Genomic DNA, 26,073 nt, shown 5'->3' on the forward strand with positions numbered 1-26,073 from the left:
CCCAGGCTCCAACCTGATGGTTTCATCTCCATCCCTCCCTTCCGTGGGTCTCCAGCAGGACCCCACCGGCTCTGAGCAAGGCAATAAAACACACAGTATAAAATCCCAGCCCCAGAGGCAAGCAATATAGACCTCACCCAAGGATCTGTCTCACAGGACAGAGAGAAAGTAGTCAGAATAATGGATGCTGTACAGAGTGCCCAGGAGGTGCTTAGCACATGGCTGCACACAGGACCTGGGGCTGCTTTCGTGGAGACTCAGCTGCGGAGCAGTTCCTGGGAGCAGCTGGTGGCTTTGAACCCTTCCGGAATGTCACTGTCCAGTTTGGAAATGATTTTGTAAATGGGTTTCTTCCAGGAAGGGTCGGCATCCTTGCCCGCCCTGACGGCGCTGAAGAACTCCCGCAGCGTCAGGCTGGCCACCTCCAGGAACCGCCCCGGCACCTGCAGCGAGATGGGCATCAGCCCACAGCACCACCAGGTCCCCGGCTCCCCCTCACCCCAGTAAACCCCACCAGCCCCACCGCCCCTGCCCCCTGCCTCCCCCTCCTCACCTCAAAGTCGTTTCCCTTGTTATAGTGCGTGTTGAGGGCACGGAAGAGCTCCGAGTCCCGGGAGACCCGGAGGGCACCGGCATCCACGACACCCTCCAGCAGAGCCTGCCGGGCAAACTTCTCCACCTGGATGTAGTAAAACTCACGGAAGTTGCTGAACCACTTGATGAGCTGGGAGGTGATGCAGCGGCTGAACTGCCAGGGGGGAGAGCCGGAGGATGGGCATTACACCAGCTTGGAGCCTCCTGACCCACGAGCCCCCACAAGCCCAGCCATGCGCTGCTGGCCTGGCCCCAAACCCAGCCCTGCCCCAGGGGTGCTAAAGCACCAGCCAGGACCGTGACATGGGGGTGTCCACGGTGCCTCTCCTTTCCGAGACTGGGATCCCATCAGCCCTGTGGCGGGGAGGCACGTTCGTGATGTCCTTTAATGCCAATGCCTCCATCGCACAGAGCGAAGAGCTGGCAGCCCAGATCTGCCGTGGCACCGAGCAGCCGCTCCAGGGCAGCCCGTGCTGAAGTGTGTGCTGTCCCCCAGCTCCCGCCAGAGAAGCGCTGGGGGGACACACTCGAGAGCGTCCCCTTCCCTGAGGTTCCCCAGCAATGCAGGCTGGGTGCCACGCCGCCTGGGAGCCCTGCCTGGCACCAGCACCGGGTGCTGCCATTTTACCTGCACGTCGAGGAAGTAGGTTTTCAGCAGAGTGGAGCTGGGGTAGCGGGTGAAGAAAAACATCAGCTTGGCCTTCTTAAGGTGGCCGGGGGTCAGCGCCTCCTGAATCTGCCTCGGGGTCAAGGAAAGCCTGCATGCAGCAGCCCGACCGGCTTGGCGCATCCCTGAGCACTGGCCCTGGCACGCACATGCCTGGTGCCTGCGATAGCCCCTTCCCATGGCCTGGCAGCAGGGTGGAGGGGGTTTGTCCCTGGCTGGGCTTTTCCCTTCAGCGTCCCTGAGGAAGCTGACGCTCCCTATGGTGCTTCCCAGGATGGTAGGAACAGGGATATCCATGAAACACCTGTTCCTGGCATAGGATGACAGGACCGCCAGGATAGCCTAAGAGCAGGCTTGGGAGCTCCTGACTTCTACCCTACAGCATCTAACCAACCCTGAGGAGCAGCAGTGCCCCTCCATTGCTCAGGACCCCTTTCCTGCCCACCCCTTTTTAGCCCCCTGTGGAGCAGGTAGGACCCTATCCCTGGGGAGACCAGCAGGGGATGTGCCAAGCTGTGGCTCTGGAAGGCAAAGGGAGCACATCCAAGCCCAGGGACCTCTCTAGCTCCGGCTAAGTCCAGGCACCTCTCCAGCTGCCCCCAAAGGATATATGGATGGAGGCAAAGGGTGCCCCGTCCATCGCAGCCTGCAGCTCCCTGTGGCCATCCCTGCCAGCTGGCAGCAGCGCCAGGCTCTCCACATCGGCAGGGCTCAGGGGCAGGGGATGTTGCTGCTGCGGCTGTCTCACGACTGACGACCGCAGTTTGACGGTTCCCCAGTGCAAGTTGAGGGATTCTGGAGGACCCCTATCTGGAGCAGGGGGGCTCCCGCAAGAGCTGTTGCCCCAGGGGCCATGCTGGTCGTGGCCCAGCAGCTGGCTCAGGAGCTGGCTGTCCTGGACAGGGGTGGCCAAGCCCGGAGGATAACCCATGTTGGGTACGTGACAGGGTTTTCTGCCCCCCTTTGAACTGAAGGAGCCAGCATGAGAGCCCGAGCTCTTCCCTGAAGTTCCTGACAGGGCTGCAGCCTGGGGTGAGCTCAGCGAGCCCGATGCACTCACGGGAGATGGCTTAGCAAGTGGCTTTCTGCATTTCCCAGCAGCAAAATACTCCCTCCTGGCACCTGGCCCCGGCACCGGGAGGCTGCAGTGCTGCTGCAGAAGGTGGCTGGCTGCCTTTGGCCAGATGGTCTTCAGGACAGAGTCCACCACCCGGGATGTCACCCCGGCCAGCTCGTGCTTCAGCGCCTGCGAGAGGACCCTCGCTGCTGAGGGCAAGCCACCTATGTCGCCTCTGTCCTCGTCATCCTCTGGCCCGTGCACCTCCAGGACACTCCTCCAGAGAGGTGCTTTGCACAGGTCACTGGTGGCAGTGGCACTGTTCTTGTCCGGTCTGTCTCCAGGCTTCCCAGGCAGTGGATGCACTTTCTCAGCACCTTCCTGGCTTTGGGCAGCATCCCCAGAGTCACAGACCTGGGAGAACTTCTCCTGAAGCCACCTGAGCTGCTGCTCTAAAAAGCAGAGCTGCTCCTTCAGCTGCTGGCAGCCCTCAGCATGAGGGCTGCCCACCATGGGGGCCACTCGCCCAGCTGCCCCTGCACCCTGCTGGGGCACCCTCGGCTTCCTCTTGCTCTCCCGGGGCATCTCACCACCTCTCTCCCTCTCATGACCAAAGGCTGCCTCCAGGCTGGTGCCAAATGCCGGGGGGGTTGGTGGGAGACTCATGCCTTGGATGATGCTCTCCACTCTGGCCCGCTTGGCTCGTAGGTGCTGGTCAGAGAGCTGGTCCCGTAGGTGCTGGTCGGAGAGCTGGTCCCTGTCACCAGCACAGAGCACGGAAGCTGGGGCACGGGTTCTGGGGAAAGGCAGGGCTTGCGCTCCTTCTCCAGGAGAGGCACCACACTCGTAGTCCTGAGGCAGGGCCACTGCCTGGGAGGAAGGGAAAAGGATGCAAGGATCCAGGCTCCTGCCAACCATCGGGTGACTGAGGAGCTGTGATATCAGGGATGTGCTGGTGGAAGGCAAGAGAGAGTTGGTCTGGAAACAGGGCTCTGTCTTCAGCCCCTGGCTGTGCCCTGAAGTGGCACGGTCTCTGTTCTGCTCAGAGGCGGTGCTGCCATCCATTGTCCCTTCCTCCTGCCTGGACACCAGAGGGCTGACCCTCAGCTGGTTTGGGATTGTTTCCAGTGATGGACTGGCAGGCTTCAGAGGTGTTCAAGGTTTCAGCCTGATAGAGGCGTGGAGCTGGAGAAAGAGCAATGAATGTCAGCAGGCAGGACATCATACAGCAGCTCTGCATGCACATGGCCAGAGATTTTCCTCCCAGATTCTCAGGGCATCCCTATCCCCAGACCATTCCCTGCTCCTGGCACTGCCAAACCCATGAGCAGGCTGTCAGGAGTCGCAGGACAGCAGCAACACCCTGGACATTGTCACAACTGCCACCTACCCGCCACGCATTCATGGTGCCCAGACTTCATTCCCATGGTTTGAGCCCCGGATGGGCCCAGCAATGTGGACTTCCCACACCACCAGCTGCGCCTGTGCCGGAGGCCTCTGGGGAAACTCCCCTCTGGGCTCCTGGACTCAGGTACAAGGGTGGTGAGCGCCAGACGGAGCCCTCTGCCACGTTCACCTGGGCAAAGGTGGGTTTGGGTGTTCCTGGGTGCTGGCAGGGCACGGGGACGGCAGCTACATCCCTGGAGAAGGCATTCGTGGCAGGTAGCAGTGAGGCCAGGGCACGGATGCTGCATGCTTCTGCCGGCACCCAGCACCTGCCACCACAGCCCCGAGGGCACGGCGATGGGCAGCAGTGCTGGGGGGCCAGGGAGGCACAAACAGGCTAGTGGGAAGGGGCACAGCGAGGGTGAAAGCATGACGTGACCTGCTGTGAGCAGGATGCACTGGGACGTTCAGGCTAACGCAGCACAGTGCTCCTAAGCACTTGTTAAAACGCAGAATAAAAGGAACGGGGATGAGGATGGGGATTACCGGGGAAAAGAAAATCCACTGAGCCAGCAGCCCCCGGCTTAAAAATGTTATGCTGACTCCAGGCAGGGATCCACCCCCTCCGCTCGCTCGCTTGCCCAGACAGCTTTGCTAAAGAAGGCGCAAAAGCTCATACCCTGGGCAATTACAGAGTAAATGTCCCTCTGGGATGCTTCTTCCTCATCAACATTAATTAGCCGTAGCTTTAGGTTGCTAAAGTAGGACGGTTTATGTCTTTTCCACCTTCAAAGTGTCTGAGATTCTTTTGCTATACCCAGAAATGTCTGATCATTTTCAACACCATCTCTTGTCCCCACGACTGTCTGCCCCACGGCGAGTCCCAGGGGCTAATAAGCAGTGTAGAAAATGGGTTTCTACGCACTGGTTTTTAGCAGGTTAGCTTTCATCAAACACCCAGGCAGGTATCTGGCAGAGCTCTACCTTTTGCAGACCTCCAGTCTTGACAAACCAAGTATTTTCTGGGTTGTCCGACACCACTTGTTGCTCTCCCGTGTTGTCTCCCCACCCCTCCCAAACATTAGGATTTCATTTTCCTAACAGTCTATCATGAGGGACATTCAAAGTGTTCAGTTTACCCGTGGCCAGCGCGAGGCCGGGGTGCTGGCAGTTCTCAGCATCGCCCCCCACCCTTCTATCAGGAGCTTCCGCACTGCCTGCGGCTGCCTCTTCGCCTGCCAGCGGCTTCCAACAAAGCCACGCAGCAGATGCCATGCCGTCAGACATTTCATCCACCCTTAAGGCCTTCCGCATGCCACAGGCACAAGACAACTCGTCCTGCAGCCTCACTTTTAGATGCATCAATTTGTTACAGAAACGCCTTCTTTTGGCGCTTGGTCACAATTTCTCACCTCCTCCGTGTTCAACAGCAAGGTCACAGGGAGCTTACCCGTCCCCCGTGCTGAGGCTTCCTGGTCTCAGAAAACCAGGGTGATACACCCCTCATAAGCAGATCGACAGAGCTGGCAAGGAGTCCTCCACTTGCCTGAGGCTTCCAGCACCACCACCTTTCTGCCAGAGATTTGGAGAGTGGGAGCAGAGCCTGCGGTCCCAGGCCATGGCATCCTGCCTTGGGCAGCCTTGGCTCCCCCCGGCAGCCTCCCCAGCGCTGCAGGGCCAGGAGGTCCTGCCCCAAGCAAACTGCTCCTGCTGCTGCAGCCCTTTCCCCACTGAGTTAGCAAATGTACTTCGGTTCCTTGCTACCAGCCTTTACCAGTGCCACCTTCCAAAACACTACAAAGCAGCCGAGGCTCCTCTTACCTGAAGAAAAAGACCGAGGAATGAAACAAAGATGCTCAGAAGAGAAGACAAGCGTGTCCTCTCCAAAATGAGAGCCACCCAACATAGGGTCCCCAGGTGCTCCTCAGTGGGAGAGCCGTGCACAGAGCACCCTGCCGCTCCTCCTGCACTGCAAACATCCCCCCCAAAGCCTTCCCCAGCCTCTGCATCCCTCTGGCTTTACCGAGCAGTCCCCGAGCTGAGCCGCTCGCACCTCTCTGCGCCACTCACCTTGGCTCCAGGGGCGCAGGGAGCGCAGCGTCCCGAGGGCAGGTGGCCGGGGGCCGTGGGATGCCGCAGAGGCAGCGCGGGCGCGTCCTCCCGCTGCGCTCAGGTCCTTTAAAGAGGGAGTGGGGAGGCCGGAGGCAGCCAACCGGCTGGGAACGACTTCTGAATATGCAGATGGACGTCCAGGAGGTCAGGTCCAGTGCCAGAGTCCAGCCACCTTCCCTGACGCTCCCCAGGCTCATAGCCCCTGGGGTCAGGCAGGCAAGGGCTGGTGCCAAGCTGCCCAGGCGGGCAGAGGGCCAGACGGGCAATTCCTCCCTACAATTTGGCTTAGAAACCCCATCCAAGACAGTGAACCGTCGGTGAGATGATGCAAATACACCAGGCTAGAGGCAAGCAGTGCCACAGGCAAGGAAGGAGCCAGCCCAGAGCTCCAGGTTCTGCCCAGCTCCCACGGAAAGTGCCCAGGCATTTCCAACATTCCCTGCCATTGGGATACCGAGGCATTTTGGCTGTCCTGGAAATGGAACAACACAGGAAAAGCAGCAAAACTGAGTCCCTTGCACCGTGGGGTGCTTTAGAGGTAGGTCTGCAGCCATCAGAGCACGCCTCAATGCCAGCCCCAGGACAAATCTACCTGCCCCAGGGGCACACGTGGTGGTGAGATGCTTTGTGCAGGAGCTGTGGGGTGGGGGGACAAAGCCTAGCCACGTGTCCAACTCCTGGGGATTCATCTGCTTTGCCTCCACACACTTACTGAACATGGTGATGTTTGGTGTATTCATTTGGTAGGCAGGATGCTGTGGTGAAAAGCAGTTGACATCGGGTGGTCTTGTTCAAGGATATTAGACCTCGGAAGACAGAACGCAGAGAAATCCCTGGCAGAGAGCCTTTCTGGCTCAGTTGCCTTTTGCTAAAGCAGTCAGCACATCCTCAAAGCCTCAGAGACTATCCCCTGCTGGGTTTTATTCAGCCTCTTTTCTTTGAAAATGATTCCAAGGATGTTTGTTGCAAATTTATATTAGGAAACTATTTTGGAGGTTGCAGTTTACCATTCATATATTATTAAGCAATGGCTAAATTAAGGACATGTGCATAACCTGGACTTGGCTCCTTGAGATGCCTGGCTGCCAGACAGCCTTTTATGACTATCTAAGCTAATTCTCCGATTCTGTGAATAGGTTCCTTGGGTTTTCTTACACCCGTTGTTCTCCACCTGGAAGAAGGCAGAAACCAGAAGCTATCTGGGGGATTCTAAAATGTTAGATCACATCTGAGCAACAGGGCTTATCTGTGCACTCATTTGCCTGTTTCCCATGGTGAGATGTCCTTGCCCATTTCATAGAATGGTTTAGGTTGGAAAGGACCTTTAAAGGTCATCTAGTCCAACCCCCCTGCAGTGAACAGGGACATCTTCAACTAGATCAGGTTGCTCAGAGCCCCGTACAACCTGACCTTGAATGTTTCCAGGGATGGGGCATCCACCACTTCTCTGGGCAACCGGTGCCAGTGTTTCAACAGCCTCATTGTAAAAAAAAATAATAAATTCCTTATATCTAGTATGAATGCACCCTCTTTTAGTTTAAGACAATTCCTAACCATGCAACACCCCACTGGCTGACGCTTGTAGCGGTATCATCCTGCATGAGCCCAAACCCATGATGTCTCAAGGTGAGCAGGAATCCAGAGTTGGTTCAATGAAGAGCATCATGAAACGGCACCCTTTGGCAATATGTAGGGGCATTTACGTACCAGGAATCATAGGTAATGTAACTCGTACATAACGTAACTCGTAATGTGAAAGCCCCAGTGTGTGCTTGTGCTGGGGACAGTACAGCCTGTGGACAGGCAGGGCCCCACAAAGGCACTGACAAGGAGGACACAAGGCACAACCGAACCATCTGCTGTCCCCTGGCCCTGCACAGGGCTGTGGAAGACATGTTAGGTATAGTTCCACAGGAGGCTCTTGAGGTATCACGATCTGCTCCTGCCCCAGACCTGCCCCACAGACCCGTCCCCAGCCTGTCCCTTCCCCACAGTCCCTGCCTTAGGCCTGTCCTCACCCCACGGCACCACCCCCACGCCTGTCCCTGCCCCACAGCCCCTGCCTTAGGCCTGTCCTTGCCCCACAGCCCTGTCCCCAGCCTGTCCCTGCCCCACAGTCCCTGCCTTAGGCCTGTCCCTGCCCCACAGCCCTGTCCCCAGCCTGTCCCTACCCCGCAACCTCTGCCTTAGGCCTGTCCTCAGCCCACAGCTGTATCGCCAACCAGTCCTTGCCCCACAGCCCCTGCCTTAGGCTTGTCCCTGTCCCACAGCCCCGTCCCCAGGCCCGTCCCACTGAGTCCCCCCCCACTCCCGGCCCGCGATGGTGCCGCCCCTCCGGCCCCGCTCCCCCCGTTCCAGAGAGGTTGGTCGGGCCCTGCTCGCTTCCGGCTCGCGCCGGGCCTGCTTCCGGTGTCCGCCCTCCGGCTCCTCCCGCCGCCGCCGCCGCCGCCGCCGCGATGCTGCTGCTGTGGCGGTCCCGCTGCCTGGGCCGGGCGCTGGGCCGCTCGCTGCGCGCCCTCCGGCAGGTACTGCCCGCCGCGGGCACCGGCCGCGGGCAGGGAGGAGGGAGGGCGGCGGTTGGGCGGGCGGGGACGGCGCCGCCAAGGGCACCGGGACGCGTCCGTGTTGTCCGTCCCCCCTCTCTTCCCCCCCCCACCCCGGCCCGCCGCCCGCCGCCTCGGGGGGGGTGAGGGCGGGGGAGGGGGCGGCGGAGCCTGTGCCGGATCCCGTCGGGAAAGGCGGCGGCTCGCCTGCGGCACCGGGTGGAGCCGGCTGACGGGGAAAGCTTCCGCCGTCCCCGCCTGTCGCTGGGCCGAAGCGTGTTGGCGTGGGGGGAGACGCTCTTGTCGTTTGGCAGCCGCAAGTCGCCTCGCATCGCCACACACACCGGCAGAGACCCTCCCCGGCCGGGTGGGCCCGGTGCGGAAACGGCAAATAAACGCGTCTCTGCTGCTTTTCTTATTTAATTCCCGTGCTCGGTGTTCAGAGCAGGCGTTGAACCCATGCAAACGGCAGCAACCTGCGCCGGCGGTAACCTGGGCTTTGCGGAGTCTAATAGCCAGAGCCAGCTGCTGAAACCAACACTGGGGCGGCTCTTGGCCAGCTGGTTTCTGCGGTTTGCTGACTTCTGGCAACATCTTCCGTTTAAATAGCAAACTTGCAAAGCTTTATGCGCTTCCATGTATATATATGCATGCGTTTATATACAGATATATGCATGCCTACAGGAGGAGAAAGATCACGTCTCTTCCAGATGACCAGCTGAAGCCTTAGAGCATGAGATTTGATTTTGGCCATCATGTGAATGTAGGCGAGCGAGCATTGACAGCTAATTGTAATGTTGAATGTTTAACTATGTCATGCTTCCCCACAGAGCTATTGTGTGTTAAATGCTTGTCTCTGGGCACTACAAACACATTTGTGTTTATAAATAAGTATGTATATATATAAAACCGCACTATAAACACTTTATAACTAACTGTATAATTACGATTTGTTATACATATATGTAGATACAAATGTATTATAGTACAGTTTAAAATAAGCTTATTTAAGTGGCATTTTAACAGTATTTAAGCTTTGTCAGCTCTCGGTGGTGCTGTGTAATTATACGGAACAGGAGGGAAAGACAGATGGAGTATTCAAACCTTTTACAAAACTACTGCAAATCGGAAAGTTACAGGAGGTTATAGCTGAGTGGTAGGAAAGGGGAATAATTTTAGTTAGACGTGCTAGAAAAGTTGAGAAGTCAAGATAGTGGTAGTAGTTTGATTTCCATTTGAGTAAGGATATGGGAAGTAAGTTTTGACAAAGGGGTAATACAGTCTTTTTGGAGAGACAGGAAGAAACACCAGAACTTGGCAAACATCTGATGGAAGAAGTGAGGACAATAGACATGAACAAAATTCATAATGGAAGAACAGTGGAGTCATCAAGAAACAATGAGGGTAGGGAAGGGTTGGCTTGATTTTGATGATCTCGTGAAAGAGAGAAAGGTCCTGGATTCATATATCGAGTAGAAATCATGAATGTGCATCAATAGCGTGCATTCGAGCATGTAAGACTCCGGGGCGGGGGGATGACAGCTGTTGAAGGATGACCTGAAAAAGTCCAGAGAAAAGCTAGTCTGAAAAAGGATGGTTTGATCAGGAGCTGCGTTCAGCGCTTTGTGAATCAAGTCTTTCTATTTATCTGTGGAAGAGTTTGTAGGGCACTTTTTCTTCCCTGTTTGATCCTCCCCGCCTGCTGGAGGAGTTCTCAGCCTGTCTTCTTAGTAACAGTATCCTGTATCACAGCATTGTTATCTTCCTCTCATCTTAGCATCTGCCCTGCCATGCTATATATAATTGCACTAACATCCATGAAAGACGTGCAGTGAGTCTTTTGTGTGTAGCAGTGGTTTACGCTCATCCTCGTTAAAGCAGCAGTTTCTTTGCTTTGAAGAAGCCGGGCCTGGAGAACCGATTGCTGCTTTGCCTGTCGCCAGAGCTGCCCAGCACTCAGCTTCTGTTTTGCCTCTGTTGAAATTAACTGTACCCTCCTGTTCAGTTAGTGGGAACAGGGACCAGTTCAGGTAATGACACTGTTGGAGAAGGAATCTGTAGGTGTACAGGCTGTCGCTTCAGCTGATGTAGTCCATAATTTATTTCAGTGTGTAGTGACCCTACTGGAAGGTGAGGGCTCCTTGAAAGCTGTGGCCTGGGACACTGTGTGCCGGGGTCACTTTGACATAATAACATTTACAAAAACAATTCCAAGAAGTCATGTGAAACATGGGGGAAAAATTAATCACTTGGTACGTGAGTCACAAGCTAATTAGTCCAAGACTTATTTCTCCAAGTGAAGGCTGTCTTTTTAAAGTGACCCAAAGTACTCATGCCAGCTAGCAAAACATAAATGTTTCCATTTTCACTGAAGAAGTGCCAAGATCAGGCAGAGGGCAGATTTAGCCAGGTGATACCAGGAACAGGTGTGATCGCAGTGATTCCTTCAGGGAAAAACAGAACAGGAAACAGCCCAGTTCAGGCGTCTCCCGGGGCTGCACATGCATCTCTGACATACTGTAGTGAAGAGATGGACACACAGCGGTTCTGCAGAACACAAGACAGGGGAATCTCAGTATCTTTTCTTAGTGGTTTCCTCTCCTCGTTAAAGCTCTTTCCCTCGTTTCTTAAACCTAAGAGGCAGAAGGGTAGAGCGATACCAATTTTTTCCTTAATTTTACAGCAGCTGTGGAACACAGACTTGGCACCTCTTGTGGAAGAGGGCTGCAGATGTGTTTTCTCACAACGATTTATTTTAGGACAGGCCTTCTGAACTTTTTTTCTAACCTTACAATAAACTGGTTCTGAGCAAATAAAATTGGCTCTTTCTGCTTCAGTCTCAGGCTGTTGCTCTTTCTTAACAAGTTGATGTCTGGGATGCTAGGAACACCTTTAACCACTGTTTTTTTATAAAGCACCCAGGAAAACATTAATGGGCAGAGGAGAACTCAGGTCACTTGCTATTTTATTTGTGATAGACTTCATATTATCTGGGACACTAGGGAAAGTGGGAAGACTGATCAATATGGGAACTAACATATATGCTGAGGATTGTGGTGCTTTAGATGTTTGACCAAGCTGAGTTAAGTTGAAGTTTGTCTTGCTGATCCCAACTTAGGGCTGGCTCTACACAAACCTGATCTGAGTTAGCAGGGGGCCAGTGCTGCACCAAGATTAAGCATTGTAGCATTCACGATGACTTTGCAAAGTCCGCTCAGTGCTTCCTGCTTTCCCTTCCCCAGCTAGACATGGGGCAGGGGCTCCAGCGGGTCCTGCCGGAACCTGGTTCTGCAGGCTTGTCGATCCAGGATTGTTGGTCCGTGCAGCAGAGCGGCGAGCAGGGTACCTGCATGGCACTGTGCTGGAGCTCCTGAGCTCTGCCAGACCCAGACTGGCTTAGCAGCAAGTCAGCCTGGCTGCCTGCATCCTCGGCACAGCTAATCATAACCCTGTTGAACTGCCCATCAATCATTGGGTTGACCGTGGGTTAATATCCAAGAAGCCACATCCATCAGTAAATTTGGATAGGTAAACTGCCAACGGGTCAATTCCAGGCCTGTTAATAGTTTTGATGATGTTAAGTGCCCATAGAAAGTATTTTCGCATGCTATAGCACTCAGTCCTGTAGACAGTGTGACAAGCTTAGGTATCTCTTTGGTCCTTGATCTCTATGTTGTCTTAACACACACAGCTCCACAAATTATTTTGATACTTAAGATCAGTTATATCCCATCCTCCTTGCTCTGGTGAAGCTGAAATCAGGTTTTATACTCAAACTTCCCTTCAGACACCTAAGATGTGAATGAAGTCTAATTTTTACCTTAGCTGCTAGAGAAGGGTGCTTTGAGCTGTTGAGTGGCTGTTGTTCCAGGCAGGTCAGCTGCATTCGAATCACAGTTACTGTGATATTTTGCTATGGGTTTTAGGTTTTAAAAAAACTGTCTAAACTATCTAAAAAAAAAAAAGCGCTTTTAGAACCTTAGGTTCTCCAGATCTGCAGGTTCAATGCTAGAGAAATGTATAATAGCAATAGGGAAAGTAACTGGAGTAGCTTGAAATGTCTTTTACTTTTGAGGAATGTTATGCTGAGCTAGGAATGCAGTCAATGATTACATGGGTATGAAGTGAAACGTCACCAGAAGGTGGAATTCATGGCTCACTGAAAGCAGTAGAAATTTTGCCTTCTCAAGTTCAAAGGCTCCATAGCCTTAAAACAAATGAACAAAAAACCCCTTAGGTGCTGCATTCATGACTGTAGGAGTAAACATCATGGGATGTTTTTTCATCGTATCCAGTAGCTACCCTTGACCTTCTCATTCATAGCAAACTTTTGTGAATGAGTCTTTAGAAATCTGTTCCTTCTTAAAGAGGAAAGTGTGCATGAGAAGGTCAAAACAGCTGAAGCCACAACTGACAACAAAGTGCGTCGGGTTTACCATCACTCCACAGGACAGCATCCTGGAAGGAGACAAAGCAAAGAGAAGGGTGTAGATGCTTTCACCATCTCCCGCTCTTGCACACTATGGGAAAATAGTATGCCTGCAGTCTGGAGCATGGGAATGGTGGGTTCTTGCTCTGATCCAGGTCTCGTGGGAAAACCAAAGCCCTTCTAGGGTGGTTTCATCTTTTTGCAATACTGATAGTTCATCTTCTCTCTGACAGGGGAACTGTACTCTGGCAAGATGCTCTCTGTCTGGTGAGTGTTACGCTTTTATTTCATTTCAAACTACCTAGACAGGACAGAGCTGATGATGGAAATTTGTAATAGCTTTGACTGGGGCTTGTTTCTGTCAATCATGTAATGAAGAAACAGTTGGTGGAATGAGCTGTGTTTCCATGTGAGTGCCCCCCTTGCCTGATGTACGTGCTACCGATCCATTCAGTTCTGGTGAAGGTTTCACAGCAGCAGCACAGTGTATTTCAGGCATTGCAGTGCTTAAAACACATGCTGTTGCAGAGCCTAGTTCTCTAATAAACTCCTTTGAAAATGATGGGTGAATGTTAGTGACATGTCAAATCTAGTATGCCTGTGAACTCTTCAGTGCTTAAACTGGATTTTCCCAGAGCTCTGTTTTTTCTAGCTGTAGTGTGCTTATTTAGCATTATATCACTCACTTCTGATTCCACTTTGAGAAACCAGTTAAATCTGCTTACCTTTTCTGGTTTCTGGAGTTCCAATATCAGCTCTTTAGTATGGGATGGTGTCAAAATTGTGTCACTCTCTTAAAAAATTAAGTGGGGAAATGGTTCTTCCTTCTGGCATTGCGTAATTGAGATCATTATGGTCTTCAATTGCTATGCTGACTCTCTTTAAGATTAGTCTGGAAAACTGCCCAGTGCCCTGAAAGAGACAAAGGACAGGAGTTCAGTTCGTAATAAAAATTGCAGTGTCAGGGTATGTGAGCAGAAGGGAACAGTGGGGTATGTGAAACCGAGGAGCTATGCAAGTACCTCCCTGCTGTGTGTTCTGGAAAAGAAGTGTTCTTGGGACAGGGGGTGGACAGAGAAGAGGGTTGATGGTGGCTTGCTACTCTGCCCTACACCCTGTTTTCATTCTTTTTTTCCTCCTTACCTGTCCCCACAACTGTGAGGCTTCCTGAGGGTGCCTCACAGGGGACTGATGCCTTGCTCCTATTAGGAACCCCTCTGTATTGGTGAGGATAACTCAGCAGCAACTGAGGTTTTAGCAGTTCTGTAAGTGTCCCTTGTAGCTGTTCCCTGGTTTTGTTCTGACTGGTGTAGTTGCTGCTTTGTTTGCCCTTTTCAAAGTTATCCTTATTAGCTTTAAAGTCAAGATATAACTGTTTTTCCCGTCTCTAAATCTAGATGAAGACAAGACCGCTGTTCTTGGCAAGCTCTGGGCAGGTTTGATAGCACTGAAGTGCCTCTATATGGCTGTGTTCCCCACTTAGTCCCAAGCTTCTTTCAGGGTGGACACTGGTGTCCTCTGCACTCTTTTACCTGACAGGGACACTTGAGGGCTGGACAGCTGGGTAACGTTCCTGTGGGGTAACACCATTCTCATTCACAGGTGTGGCTGGGAGCCAGGGACTGGCTTACACCAACAGCAGGAAGCTTGTGTAAGTATCCCCAGGAAAGCTGTGATGTGGAGAGACTGGGGCTGCTCTAGCCCTGGTAAGATTTGGGGGCTGGGAGGCAGAATATGGTTGGCTGTCATGCTTAAAGAAAATAAGCTTTGTCTGAAGACAGATACTGAGGCAGGGAAGGGACGGGAATGAGGAGACTAGTGATAAATGCATCTCTACCCTTTGATTATCTGACTAAAAGTCCTGTTTGCTCTATGGTGGCCTCCTGGTAGGATTTCTGTCAGGAGAAGTGGGGTGGTTCAGGGAGCTGTTGTTCATATGGCAAGGTTTGCATTGCTGAGGTGGTAAAAATGTATTTGGGGAAATAACTTTAAGAGTGCATCCATAAAAGCCTGAAATGGTGGTCGGTTTGCACCAAGTAGCTTTTGTTAGAGGAAATGCTAAAGCATGTTCGCTTCAGGTTTCCAAAGGTGGTGTCAGTAGGTATAAAAAACATCCTTTGGAATGCTCGGAATTGCCAGCTCCCTGTGAAGGGACGTGGTGGAGCGAGAGTCTCTTGGATGTGTTGCCGTAGGCAATTTATGGTGCTTTCTCTTTTTTTGAAGCAATCTAGCAAATTCGGTAGAGATGACAGTCCTGATCTGGAGGTAAAAAAATGTTTACTGCACTAGTCTTGGGCATAGGGTGGGCTGGCTAAGTCAACCTTTTATCAGCATTTAAACCACAGGGGTTCTGTTGGGTTGTCTCCCTAAATTAAAATTTCATAAATTTCAGTTCTCACTGAGTTTCTGAGAGCACTAGTAAGTGCTAGTAAGCTGTAACATTTCCTTTCTTAGTGGGATTGTTGCAGCTTGAACAGTAAGTAGGAGTCCCTTGGAAAAAAACACATCAGAACAGCTGAGCAGCCTTTCAGATCAGTTAAGCAAATGTAAATTCTGTATTTGAGCTTGGTGCCAGCAGCCTGCAGAGGAACATATTTCTGTGTTCAAATCTTTCTCTCTTTCTGCAGAGTAAATAGCTCCAGTGTCTTCACTGTCCGTTACTTCAGAACCACTGCAGTATGTAGTAAGTAAAAAGTCTGGAGTCAGTGGGATGGCTCTTGTGCTACCTACTGCTGTCCTGACAACAGCTGAAGCTACCTCTTCCATCCTTGGTCTAGGCCCGCTGCTGTCTCCACCTCAGTGAATGGCTGAGGGTTTATGTCCCACGGCCCTAAAGACTTTGTCTGGCATGCCTGTCACAATGTGACTTTCAGTCAGATGGGAATTTCTCTTTTGTTTAAACGTTGATCAGTGTTGAAGCAAGGAGAAGGCCAACATTTGATGTCTGTTGACCTACACCCTCTACTAGACTCCTGATGACAAGAATGAAGCAATGCTGTAAGTTTTGAGCTCTGCATGTATTCCAAGTCTGTGTGTCTCTCTCGCAGGGGATGACGTGGTTACGGTGAACACACCAGCCTTTGCAGAGTCAGTCACAGAAGGAGATGTCAGGTGGGAGAAAGGTAAGCAGTTGCCTGAAATTCTCAGCACTGTTGCTGCTGCACTGGACAGCTCGGGGATGGCTTGTAGTTCACTGGTTGACAGCCTGCTCTGTGCCTTTCAGTCTGTGACAAATGAAGTGGTTAATTGCAGTTCTCCTAAGGGGTAAGGATTGCAGTTGCTGTGTCGGCACCTTTCTGTCATGGGTGATGTTGGGGGAAGGGTGATATCTAAACTGGAATCAGACTCTGTGCAGTAGATTGATCACTTGAGCTAGACTTTTCTTTAGAAGTTGTGGAAAACTGGGATGAGAAAATTCTGGGTTAATGGGGGAGACTGCTGTGGGTTAAGAGGGAAGGCTGGAGCACACCTCCCTCCTCACGGTGGTCTTCATATCTGTCATTCAGCTGTTGGAGATACAGTGGCGGAAGATGAAGTGGTGTGTGAGATTGAAACAGACAAGGTAGGAGTTTTCTAGACCAAAACTTTTTCTAGTTCTGTAGCGAGTGCTCCGTATGGCTCCTCTCCTGCTAAGAGCTCCGAGAGCCTGCAGGCCCTGCCTCTGTCTCCTTCTCCCTTCATGGAGAAAAGCTTTTCTCATCTAGTGTGAAAGCTGGCTGTGCCTGAAGTGAGAATTCTCTGATAACTCTTCTTTCCTCATATACTTGATTAAGCATCAGTGGTGCTGATATTTGTTGGAACTTCAGTTCCCCTCCTCCTTCCAATTTCAGTGCTCTAAGCTTTGAAACCTGTTTGTGTTTAAACAGAGGAAAAATTTTGCAGAGCCACAGGATGTGTTCAGATTGTTTTAAATTTAGCCTTTAAGTTTACTGATTCTTTAAAGGACTCTTACGCTTTGAAGTTCTTGCTAAATCTCCATGCCAAGTTCTGCTTCTGGTGTTACTGTCAGGAAGATGCTGGCAGCAGGTCAATTCTTGATTGTACCCTGGAGCAGGAAGATCAGGTTATATGTTACACTGCCAGCATCTCCTAAAACTTCTAAGTATTGGCACAAAATCCTGGTGGAGGGTGTGAAAACTGGTGCAAATGGTGCGAGACAGAGCCACTGTCTGTGCCAAATTACAATGTGTGTCTGTGCTTATTGGCATTTTCTCTTGGACATTTGTTCTCCGTGCAGCGTTTGGGGGAATTTCACTGATTTTCCTCTTTGCAGACATCAGTGCAAGTTCCAGCCCCAGCAGCTGGTGTGATTGAAGCCCTTCTGGTACCCGATGGTGGCAAAGTGGAAGGGGGTACACCTCTGTTCAAACTCAGGAAAACCGGAGGTAAGTCAGAAAATGTATAACTTGCACAGGCTTTCCTGTTTCCACCAGTCTTTTTCTGAAGATGGAAGCAAGGCATTTAGAGGGATCCTGAGAGAGGTGAAATGGTTCCTTCATCTGCCCCTATTCTGTTGTCCATTAGAAAAGCATAATTTTAGTCCTTCTGAGGGGGGAACATTCCTTTTGCTCCTTCTGCAGAAGACTGCAGCTCTAAGCTAAAATTAGTTGAGAATTCTCCTGATATAACTCCCTTCTCTGCCCTTTTGTCTTTAGCACCCAGTCTCCTGCACAGTGAGGAGATGTAGGGTATCAATGAATAAAACACTTTCACCATGGGATCCTCTAGTACTGGCTTCTATCAGTTCAGTAGTGCTGAGAACATAAAGGCACTCTGCCAGAGGGTTAACTTTTATCAGGTTGGTTGGACCTGGAGATCCTTGGCAGTGAAAGCTGTGGTTGCCCTTACTGTGGTTCTTCCTTGTCTTTCAGCTGCTCCTGCCAAGGCCAAGCCAGCAGCAGCCCCTCCTCCTCCTGCAGCCCCTGAACCTGTTGCTGCTGCTCCCCCTCCCCCTGCTGCAGCACCAGTTCCCACTACAATGCCACCAGTGCCACCTGTGTCAACTCAGCCCATCGACAGCAAACCAGGTGAGGCAACAGCCATTTTCTCCTATTTTCAAGCCTCTCTTCCTTGGGGAGAGTGTGTAAGGTTAAAGACAGCAAACTGTCTGGCATTTATGGTGAAGGCCTCCCCACATTATTGCCCTGCGTGCTACAGACTGGAGAGCTCAGCTATGCCTGCTACCTGTGCAGCCCAGTTCAAGGCTGCTTCTGTACTGTGTTGGTTGAGCAAGGCGCTCAAACAGGCTTTCTGCCTTAGGGAGTTGCAATCAAGCCCTGGCTTCCATTTTTGACTGATGTGTTCTTTACCCTCCAGTGTCTGCGGTGAAGCCGGCTGCAGCCCCAGCGGCAGCCCCTCCTGGGGAAGCAGTGCCCAGCAAAGGTGCCAGATCAGAGCATAGGGTAAGCTGCGGGAATAGGGGCCTTGCCAGCACTTCTCTTGCTGGGTACTAACTTGTTCTGGCATAAGCCTTGAGCTTTCTGGATGTGTACATATCTACCTGTTCACACCCAGCTTGATGGGGCTGTGACAGATGGGGAAATGCTCTACATGAGGGCACCGCTTAGGGGTGGGGTGGAAGAAGAGCCAGGTCCAATCCAACACAGGTCTTTTCTAGGCAGAAGTCTTGTCTTGAACTCACCTAACTGATCACAGAAGGCTCAGTGTGATCTGCTTGGTCTGTCCACAACCCCTCAGCAAGGGACGGAGGCTGCTTCACCTGCCATGTGCGTTCTTAAGAGAACATGGTTGAGCAGCCTCCTTTCTCAGCAGTCTTGCTCTTCTCACATTAACCTCATGCTGGAAACTGTGTTAAGCTCGGGAGCTCCATAGTAAAAACAACTCCTCAGCCTGTTGTGCTCCGCAGGGAGAGCAGGAGTGAAAACCTTGGCCCTAGGCATCCATTACCAGTCAACCAGATGGCAAGAAAAAGGGCCTTTTGAGTTTCTTCTGCATTTCGCCACTTGTATGAACTTGAGGAAGCTTCTGCTTACATCTTTTTAATTTTCAGGTGAAAATGAATAGGATGCGTCAGCGTATTGCTCAGCGGCTGAAGGAGGCTCAGAATACTTGTGCCATGCTGACCACTTTCAATGAGATCGATATGAGGTGAGGAGCGGACCACCTTTTCCCTTTACAAGTAGAAAGAGATGCAGACAGTCGTCTTTAAATAGCAGCCAAGACCTTGCTCATTCTTTTTGGAAAGATTGGCAACACGTCTTTTGGGACGTCTTTTTTACGTGTGTACCACTGTCTGCACAGCTTCATCAGGGCCATGTTGGTGCTGCGGTGTGAGAAGGGTTTCATAGCTTCCTAATGGCCTGACATTCCTCGGGAATCATCTGCTGCTTGTAAAAGGGGCAACCTGGTTCCCTCTTCCTCATCTCTGTGGCTCTTGGTTGAGAACTGGTAGATGGTTGAGCAGAAGAGCAGGAGTGACTGGTGTCTCTTGTATAGTGCTTATTAGGAGACACCAAAGTAGAGCATCTGATTTCTGACACCCCACCAGATTACTGCTGTTGGAGGTGGGCATATTTAGCTCCCCATGAGGTGGTTCCCCAGGGCTCATCAGCCTTTCAGGTGAGCAGTACATAGGTCTGAGGCTCTTGCTGTCAGATAGTGCAGCTTTCCAGAGACAGACTAGCATCCTTCCCCATCCCCTGCTGGCGGGTGGGGGTCTCCTGACTCAAGTGCTTGCACGGTCTGGGCGCACTAATGGCTTTGGAGGGTGGGCAGCTTATGTTACAGTGCATTAAGGGGAAATTGTGCCCAAATCAAATTGCCTTGTGAAATCCTATTCTGCTCCTTAAGACAAAACATGTAAATATTTGGGTCTCAGAACAATAAGGTTGGCAAAATAGTCTTGATTGGAGGGGAAGTGCTGCAGCTTTATCTGCTCTCAGAGGCTCGTTGAGGTGTCGATTTACACTGGCCTCGGGCTCTCATTGCATCTGGTAATCTGGTTTGGATTGATTGCTGTGAGGTTGACTCGAGAGGGCCTATGCTGGGGCCTCCTGCTTCCCGCGGGGGGTCAGTGTCTGAAAGGAGGAAGCCATAATGAGCCAGTTTCGTAGCAAACCTTGTCCTCATTGCTGCAGTCCTTGTGCCTTGGGAGGCACTAATGTCTTTGGACGGTAATCCTAGCCCTAAACAAGGTTAGGCGCAGGAAAACAAACACTCTAAACCATGGAGACCCCTGCCCCTTGCTGGCACTGTCGCTTCAAAGACTCAAGGTCTCTGGAGCGGGGAGGGATGGGCCATGCAATTTGACAGCATCTGGTGTTAGCCTGGAATAGGCAGAGCTTGTAGCCACAGCTTGGTTGACTTTTTGTAAATGGCCTCGGTTCTGACAAATAGAAGGAGTGGGGAAACATGATTAGTCTGGGTGAGCACTGTGGGTGGGCTGGCACCCACTACCATAGCACTTGGGAAGATTTTTTTCATATTTGCTCAAGTCCCAAAGCCAAAGAGTTGGGTAAGGAGGCATCGTCATGCTGGCTAGTGCTGGACTTGCACAATGGTTGAAGTCTTTTGCCCCAGTCACCACATGCATCTTTTCTGCTCTTGGCATTTCCTGGTTTTCCACCCTTCCCGGTATGGCCCAGCCACACCTGGAGTTGCTGTCTGCTGCGCCACGCTGGTATTGGCAGTGGTGTCTCCAGAGAATCGGTAGCAACATCAGGCCTAAGCAGGAAATACGCCGTGCCACATCTTGCTTTTGTGCTTGGCAGTGTGGACCAAGCAGATAACACTGTCCTGTTGAGTTTGTGGCCCAGGACCTGTTCCCGTTAGATCCTTTGGCAGCGTCCTTAAGAGCACCCTCAGCCCATTTCACCTGTCACATCTGAAGGATTTTTCATCAGACTGGGGGTTTGCCAGTTGGTGGTGCAGGTTTGCAGTCCTTGGGGCTGGCACTGAAATCTATTATGGAGTGAGGGAACGGTGTTTTCTTGGACTCCGTGCTGACCAGCGTTATCATGTGTTTTGCAGCAACATCCGAGAGATGAGAGCTGTACACAAGGATCCCTTCCTGAAAAAGCACAACCTGAAGCTAGGTTTCATGTCAGCTTTTGTGAAAGCTGCAGCTTTTGCTCTTCAGGACCAGCCCGTTGTGAATGCAGGTGAGCGGTGACCCTTGCTGGTGAGTTGCACATCTCACCAGTGGATGTGGCAGTGGGTGAAAGCAGGTGGCCAAGTCCACAGCAGGGCTAATAGCTTGGGCAAGCGAGTCAAATATGCAGAAAAAGTGGGGACAGTCCTACATGCCACAGCTGATTTTGCTAATGCCACTTATGTAGGTAGAGCACAGCTTACCAAAGGGGCTCTATTAGGAAGGGGTTGCCAGGAGTGGGGCTGGGGCCATGCCTAAGCAGCCTGCAGAGGGAAGAGCCTGCTGGTTGGTGTCGAGGTAGCTGCTGTAGGTGCGATGAAGTTCCTGGGGGGTGTGAGAGGTGCTTGCTCAAACTGAGAGGAGAATAACCAAGGAGATGTCTGAGGGGGACTGACCTATCAGGACTGTGTTTCCTTTCTGTCTGTCCTGATGCTTCTCCCACAGGTGCAGTGAGGGCTCATTGTTCTCTGGAGTTATGTTTAAGCTAGAGACAAGCAAATTGTTATGATTTTGTGTCTGCTTCTGGCCTCTTGAGCCCTTGATCTTGGGTACTGCATGTGTAACACAGGTTTTTTTTCCCCTCATTCTAGTGATTGATGACACGACCAAAGAGATTGTGTACAGGGACTATGTGGACATCAGTGTCGCTGTAGCAACTCCCCGGGTAGGTATCTTGGATGCTTTGTCTGTGGTTCCTGCAGCCTCAGGTCTGGGATGGTCGTATATTTTAAGCCGACTCAGCTTTGACTCCCCCTGCAGCAGAAACTTAGTGATGAGACTGATCTTCTGAATGAGACATTCGGTACATTGTGGACTGCTGAGATGGGTTTTGGGAGAAGATGGAGGACCAAGAATATTCTACCACTGTATGAGGAGATGTAGTAACAAGGTCAATGTAGATCTCAGTGGATAATGAGTAAGGCCAAGTTAAGAAAACCTTTTTTTTCATGGACCCATGAGGATATGGCATAGACAGTATGTCTTGTCCTTTGCATGTCCTGTCCTTTGGCTAACCCTGCTGTGCTGTCCCACCATTTCTGTAAATCACATTGCTGAGTCAAAGAGATGTTCCTGTCCAGGGGAGAGTATAGGATGAAGATAAAGATGTTGAATTAGTTGGTCTTGTTGTGAGGCAGAGGTTTGGCCAGGACTGAAGTTCTATCACTGCTCGCAAAGTCTAGGGGAGGTCCAGCACAAAGGGACTCCGCTCTTGTCACCTAGAAAGAGGTGGCAGCTGAACTCTGCCCAGTGCCTCACCTGCTTTTATGGACACAGAGCTGGATCCAGACAAGCTTGGTTGATTTTATGAGATGGGCTCACAAAGGCAAAGATGTCGTCTCATTTATGGTGTCAGCCCTTGGTGCGTGTTGTGCGAGGTTTTCCGGACGGCTGCCAGGGCATGAGACAGCTCTGCCAACCACCTGCTGTGGGCTGAGGAGGAGGCAGGAGCTCTGCTGGGCTGAGGCCAGGCTCCTGCCCAATAACGGTTGTTTGTGTGTCACTGCGGTGAATTTGCTGATCATGCACTTTGCTTCTCCCTAGGGTCTTGTGGTCCCTGTCGTTAGGAATGTAGAAAACATGAACTTTGCTGACATAGAGCGTGCTATCTATGAGTTGGGAGAGAAGGTAAGGAAAGTTGGAGGTTTTTCTGAAAAAGGCTGGGAGGAATGGGAAGAACCGGGGGTGCTGGATAGGCATGAATTGATTCAGTCCCTCTGTGTCGTCATCTCTGACCTCTGACACACTGAGTTGTGCTGTGAGGAGTGATCCAGTTACAGCTGTAGCTCTGCCTGTGCCTTACAGGACAGATCTATCTACTTGTCCTTCCAGAACACCGCAAACTATGCATTAGTGTCATGGTGTGTCTTCACCTTTGTCTTTAGAGGCCAAGGCTGAACTGCCCTGGGGTAGAAGTCCCTGTGTCTGTCTCCTGCAAAAGACAGAGTTGAAAGCAAAGGCAAGAGAATCCTTCCCCAAAGCCAGTAAATGTTCAGATGTAATGACAGGAGCATTTTCAAGTAATTCGTGCTGGTTTTTAGCTGAACAGATTAATAAGTGAAGCTCTTGCCATCAGCATTTGTTCCTGGAGAGGGTGAACGTCCAAACCCTTGTCCTTTGCCTTCTGTGGTCTGTGTGGCTTTCTAAGACCTTACTTATTCTTCTAGGCAAGGAAAAATGAACTGGCAATCGAAGACATGGATGGCGGCACTTTCACAATCAGCAACGGAGGGGTTTTTGGGTCACTCTTTGGGACACCTATCATTAACCCACCCCAGTCTGCCATCTTAGGCATGCATGCCATCTTCGACAGGCCTGTGGCTGTGGGAGGCAAGGTAGGTGGAGCTGCACAGGAGGTTTGTGTGAACAGAGAGGAGGGCTCAGTGAGATGAGGACCACAGCCCATATGCTTTTTCTAGGGGGTTGGTGTCAACTTCTAAAAGGCTTTACTGTGAAGGAGGAGCAGAGACTAATAGGTGTAGGGCAGCTTTGCTGGCGCTGGTAGTTGCCTGAGGTGTGCAGGGGGCCTTGTCCTGTCTGTGTGGGGGAGAACTGGATAATCTGCTTAGGTGTGGGGAGGAGGGGGAGGCTGTGGCCTTTCCGATAGAGAACAGCTCCAGAAAGGGACCTAGTCTTGTGTGCTGTGGACCCAGCCTGGGTGGTGGTCAGTGCCTGGGTGTGTGAGTGTGGGTGGGTAATCCTACCAGGCAGGGCACATCCAGGAGAGCCTGAGCCCTGGATTCAGGATAGGAAAAAGCCAGGTCTTCCCTGAATTCACAGGAGGGTATCATGCAGGCAGCAGGGATGAACCGACTAATGCCTGTCTTATTCTTCCCCTTCAGATCGAGGTGCGGCCCATGATGTACGTGGCGCTGACGTACGATCACCGGCTGATTGACGGCAGAGAGGCGGTGACTTTCCTGCGCAAGATCAAGGCAGCGGTGGAGGATCCCCGCGTGCTGCTGCTCGACCTGTAGAGCAGCTACACCCCCACACAACTCACCCAGGGCAGGGCCGCAGCACCAGCAGGGACGATGCAGGGCATTCAGGAACTGGCAGAGGTCATTCCAGTCTCCCTCCCTCCGCTGTGATCAGAGCTGTCCTGGAGGGAATCGTGGGGATAGCTCCTACCTCCTTTCCTGTTCTGTTTAACGAAGGTTCAGTTTCTCACGAGGATTGCTATGCAGTGGGCCAAACACTGAATAGCGCTGCCTTTCTAGAGCCATCTATATGGCATCCTCTCCCTCCCAGCACCAAACTCTCACCTCTAGCTTGTCCTATACCAGTGGAAAGTGCTTGCTGCTGCTGTGCTAGGGTACCTTTCCCTGCCACTCCAAGGTGGGTTCAGCTTTATTTCCTAGCACTGAGGTTCCTGTGAGGGAGAGGAGAGGAAAGGCTACTGTTCTGTCCGTGTTTTGCTTGAAAATATTTCATTCTTGTCTGCCTTGCAAGGGCAGTCTGGGGACCCCCAGGCCACCTGCAGCAGAGGTTTTGATCAGAGCAGGGCTTGAGGTAGGTGTCACGCCTCCGGCAGTACCTTAGTTACACTCCCTCCACAGACAGGAACACAGCGGTGGCAGCTTCCCTGCTTTCCCTTGGAGATCGTTTGTCTTTTTTCCAGCCTGGTCACTGTGGCGTGAATGTTCATGTCTGGGTGGGCAGAGCCCATGACCTCTGTGGAGGTAGCACTGTTCCTGGGGGAACAACCATTTCACTATTACATGCCCGACACGGGGGTAAGAACCATCCCCCAGCAGCTGTCCTTGAATCACGGCTCACTGACGGTGGATCTGACTGCTGGCTTCCTGCGTGCGAGGGCTTGGCCTGCTACCAGCAAAGAGACAGCTGGGGAGGGCCAGGTCTTTCAGTGTAATGTATATCCCAGCCCAAGGCTGCTGGTTTTGGGGGGAGGGGGGCAGTCCTTAATCTGATAGCGCACACATGTATGGGGGAGTGAGGGGGTTGCTAGTGCCTGCAGAGTCTATTACCCTCTACACAGAAGTTGTAACTAAAATATTTAACACAGCGGATTTTAAATGAAATAAAACTGGGCAACGACTGCGAGGTGGGGTGTGTTTGAGGGGGGTGAGCAGTGCTGGGCGAGGACTCAGGCAGCAGCAGCGTTCCTGGTGTAGCGTGAGAAGCCTGTTATCTGATGGTGAGAGAAAAGAAGGAATGGGAGCTGGGCCTGTCCCTGGGGGTACTAACTTGTGGCTTCTCTGGTTGTGAATTCTGCTGTCCTCAAACCCTCTTTGTCACAGAATTGGCTTTTCCCAGCAAAGATGAGGTTTTCAGGGCTGGAAATCATCTTTTCTTTTTTGTGGTCTAGCAACAGAACTGTTACAGACAGCAAGGAAATCCCAGTATTTGCTAAATGGCACGATGGCCAAGAGGGAGCACTTGGGACAGGCTCTTAAAAGTACAGGTGTGGAGCCGGTTTGTTTTTTTTTCTGATAAAACGGGAGTGTTGTAAATGGTGAAAACGGAGAAAAAGGCCGTTGGGGGCTGCGGAGGGAGCGGGGGGCGGGAGCAGAGGGCGGGAGAGCGGAAGCTGTCCGTGGTGCTGAGCGCGCCTCCCCGGGGAGCTCTCCCGCTTGGAACAACACGAACTGGTTCCTGGATCATGGCAGGGTTTTTCCAGCTCTGACATCAACTTCAGAGAACGGCTTGCCCTTCCCGACTGCGGGTGAAGGCGGCAGCCCCTTTTGACAGCAAGCGATTGCGCTCACAGCTGGCTCGCATGTCGGCAAGAGGGAGAGCAGTTCCTAGTACTGGTTTCCCACGGCTTCCTGGCAGCTATGGACAAAGCTGCGCGTGGAGTCAGCTTTCCTCTGAGTGTCCCTGGTTGAGGTGGAAGGTTAGGAGGAGAGAGAGGAAAAAAACCCCTTGCCCGTGCTGTAAAGGGCAGAGAGTCTAGCTACTCTTGCACAAATAAATTGAAAAAAGAGAAGGTTCTGATTAAAAAATGCTGTTAGCACCCAGTCCCCCGTGCTGGTTTAGGATACAGAGGGCTCACCTTGACTTTGTACGTGAGCCTGGGGAAGGGTAGTGCCTGTATTCTGTCTGGAGCTGCAATAAATGAGGCCTTTGAACTACCCGGGGAGTGAATGTACAATCAAGCTATTTAAATGATGCAGCCTAGCAAACTGCTTTAGTTAATCTGCTCTCTTGGGGCTT

General features: G+C 51.9%; 2 protein-coding genes across 2 annotated transcripts; one reads left to right on the forward strand and one right to left on the reverse strand.

Moving 5' to 3' along the window:
• Positions 1-257: 257 nt before the first annotated feature.
• Positions 258-3,467, reverse strand: PROX2 (prospero homeobox 2; the record flags this gene model as incomplete). The annotated part of the gene is made up of 4 exons (XM_074586812.1): positions 258-443; positions 554-748; positions 1,223-1,330; positions 1,872-3,467. Coding segments are annotated over 4 exons (2,085 nt in total), but the record flags the coding sequence as incomplete, so codon positions are not given.
• A 4,701-nt stretch (positions 3,468-8,168) lies between these two features.
• On the forward strand, positions 8,169-25,993 carry DLST (dihydrolipoamide S-succinyltransferase). The gene is made up of 15 exons (XM_074585279.1): positions 8,169-8,341; positions 13,022-13,055; positions 14,391-14,439; positions 15,416-15,471; positions 15,836-15,910; positions 16,295-16,350; positions 17,062-17,173; positions 17,660-17,815; positions 18,105-18,190; positions 18,799-18,896; positions 20,778-20,908; positions 21,489-21,562; positions 22,441-22,524; positions 23,064-23,231; positions 23,739-25,993. The coding sequence occupies exons 1-15, from the start codon at positions 8,273-8,275 to the stop codon at positions 23,871-23,873; spliced, it is 1,383 nt and encodes a 460-aa protein (XP_074441380.1). The 5' UTR covers positions 8,169-8,272; the 3' UTR covers positions 23,874-25,993.
• Positions 25,994-26,073: the final 80 nt, after the last annotated feature.

This window comes from Larus michahellis, chromosome 4 (genome assembly GCF_964199755.1).
Source record: "Larus michahellis chromosome 4, bLarMic1.1, whole genome shotgun sequence".
In the NCBI taxonomy this organism is placed as follows: Eukaryota; Metazoa; Chordata; class Aves; order Charadriiformes; family Laridae; genus Larus; species Larus michahellis.